Genomic DNA, 2,089 nt, shown 5'->3' on the forward strand with positions numbered 1-2,089 from the left:
TGCTAAACAACTCCTCACAACAATATTACAAGTCCTGGTAATTGTTCCTCTCCCCAGTGTGTTTACTTTTGCCCGCCTGAATGTTTTGTAACAAAATTTTGTACTTTTTCCCCAAAAGTGTGAAAATGCCTTTAAGTCTTAAGTCTTGTAGGTTTCCGAGCCCTATTGGTAACAGATGTTATTGGCATGTTTGATTGTATGAGAATGTCTAGGAGCCACAGAGGACACTGCTGGGGGTGGCGGGTGGGGGTGGCAGGGGTACCAGTGGAAAGGGGGAGGGGGAAGTGAGATGGCTGGGTTATCCAAATGATGGAGAGGAGACGCTAGTTATGTGACTTCACTCAACAAATGTAAAAGCCAATGAAGGCCAGTCAATTATATCTTTTTAACTGCCTCATTTACAGATGTCTAATTGTTCATTAAATTAAAGGCAGAAATAATAGCCCTTATTTCTTGTCTTGTACTGTATTTTAATTTCAGTTGATGGTTGATAGATTCCCAGTGCCCCCTCCACCCCCCTCCTCACATATTACTGGGTTAACCACAATGTTAAGTCTGGAAAGTAAGTACACCATATTCATTATTTAAAACTCTTTACTGATGTACACATTTTAATAAAACAAATAACCAAAGAATACACAAAACCATAGTTATTTAAAACATAGGACTTTTTTTTTTAAACGATGTCTATAAAAATACAATGTTTAAGGCAGTTTGGAAATGCATTTATACATTTCTACAATGTCCATAAATTCTCTCAAAAATAAGAATGTTAACTTCAAATCTATAAAATACACTGTACACTTTGACTGTTTGAGATAGAGCACACTTCACAATGGGCTGTGGTTTGGATCCCTGGTGGCAAATGGATTCTATACATTTCAGGGGGGAAAAGTATAACATGGATGTGGATTTAAAACTTTTAACGTCTCTTTAAAAATAAATTATTTCTGAAGCATACAATTTATAAAAATTCTATATACAAAGTACAGCAACTGGTAATAAATCCCAGTTTTAAATACACTTTATATACGATTTACCAGGGGTTAGCACCCTGATAGCAGCAGAGGCAATATACTTTCTCCGCATATTTGTACATACAATTTCTTGATGTAGAGAACAAAAATGACAACAAAACAAACATCATAAAGAGGCTTTCATAGATGGCAGTGCAGAGCTCTTTTAAATAAGAAAGTTGCATTGTTCAACTCTTTAGGTCAGCATTTTTTGACCCTTATCCTACGAAATGTCCTAGGAGATCAAAGTGGTAAGAATGAAATTAAGGTCAAGGGCTCGAAGTTATCCAAAACTAATTTAGGAATAATAACCCCTTGCCACCCACACTTAAGGCACTCACCCCCCTCCCCAATGTCAGTGAGAATTAGGAATGAATCCTAAGTGGGACTTGAATCTGTTTACTTACAATTGCAATGTCCTCACTGGCCACCTCTGGTCAATCAATAATAAAAATTGATAACGGCATTTTTTTCTCTCCTCATAGGAAAAATGCTAATAAGGCAGCCTTTTCGCAAAATAAATCTTCCTTCAAATGCCCTGCTCCAAGCCCAGTCCCCTAGAGAACTGAAACTCTCAAGGTCCCACGGGTCAGCACCCTCCCTTCTGAGTTCAAGGCTACGGTTCTGTGTACCCCCGCCCCCCACGCCCATTTCACCACAGGCGTCCAGAAATCTACTGCTAGGTCCGTTTCTGCAGGACAGACTAGCTGGGAGTTTCTGGAGCCTGCAATGGGGGCGGGGAGGATATCCAAGAAATCATGCCGAGCAAAGGAGACGGGGGAAGTGCCAAGAGTCGTGGCGGGGAAACCAGCTAGGCAGAGTCTACTTTGAAAAAGTTTCTTGAAAGTATCCCTAATCGTTCCCTCTATCTGTCCCCATGCCATGTGGCGAGCCGCGACCACAGGTGACCGGGCGCGGGAGCGAGCCGGAGAGCGCGCGCGGGAGCGGGGCCGCGGCCCTCCCGCAGTCAACGGCGCGGGGCGCGAGGGCTAAAAGAGCGGCCGGAGCAGTAGCAGCAGCAAGATGGAGGCGAGCGGGGTCCAGGCGCCTCGGGGCGCTAAGCGGCCGCCGCC

At 43.5% G+C, this 2,089-nt stretch overlaps 1 protein-coding gene across 1 annotated transcript in view; it reads right to left on the reverse strand.

Annotated features, from left to right (window-relative positions):
- Positions 1-1,893: 1,893 nt before the first annotated feature.
- The window catches only part of GAS1 (growth arrest specific 1), a 1,204-nt gene continuing 1,008 nt past the window's right edge, over positions 1,894-2,089 (reverse strand). Inside the window, exon 1 of the mRNA XM_023735765.1 lies at positions 1,894-2,089. This exon is cut by the window's right edge and continues 1,008 nt beyond it. Within this exon, the coding sequence (XP_023591533.1) occupies positions 2,006-2,089 (84 nt within the window). The 3' untranslated portion in view covers positions 1,894-2,005.

This window comes from Trichechus manatus, unplaced genomic scaffold (assembly GCF_000243295.1).
Source record: "Trichechus manatus latirostris isolate Lorelei unplaced genomic scaffold, TriManLat1.0 scaffold00082, whole genome shotgun sequence".
In the NCBI taxonomy this organism is placed as follows: domain Eukaryota; kingdom Metazoa; phylum Chordata; class Mammalia; order Sirenia; family Trichechidae; genus Trichechus; species Trichechus manatus.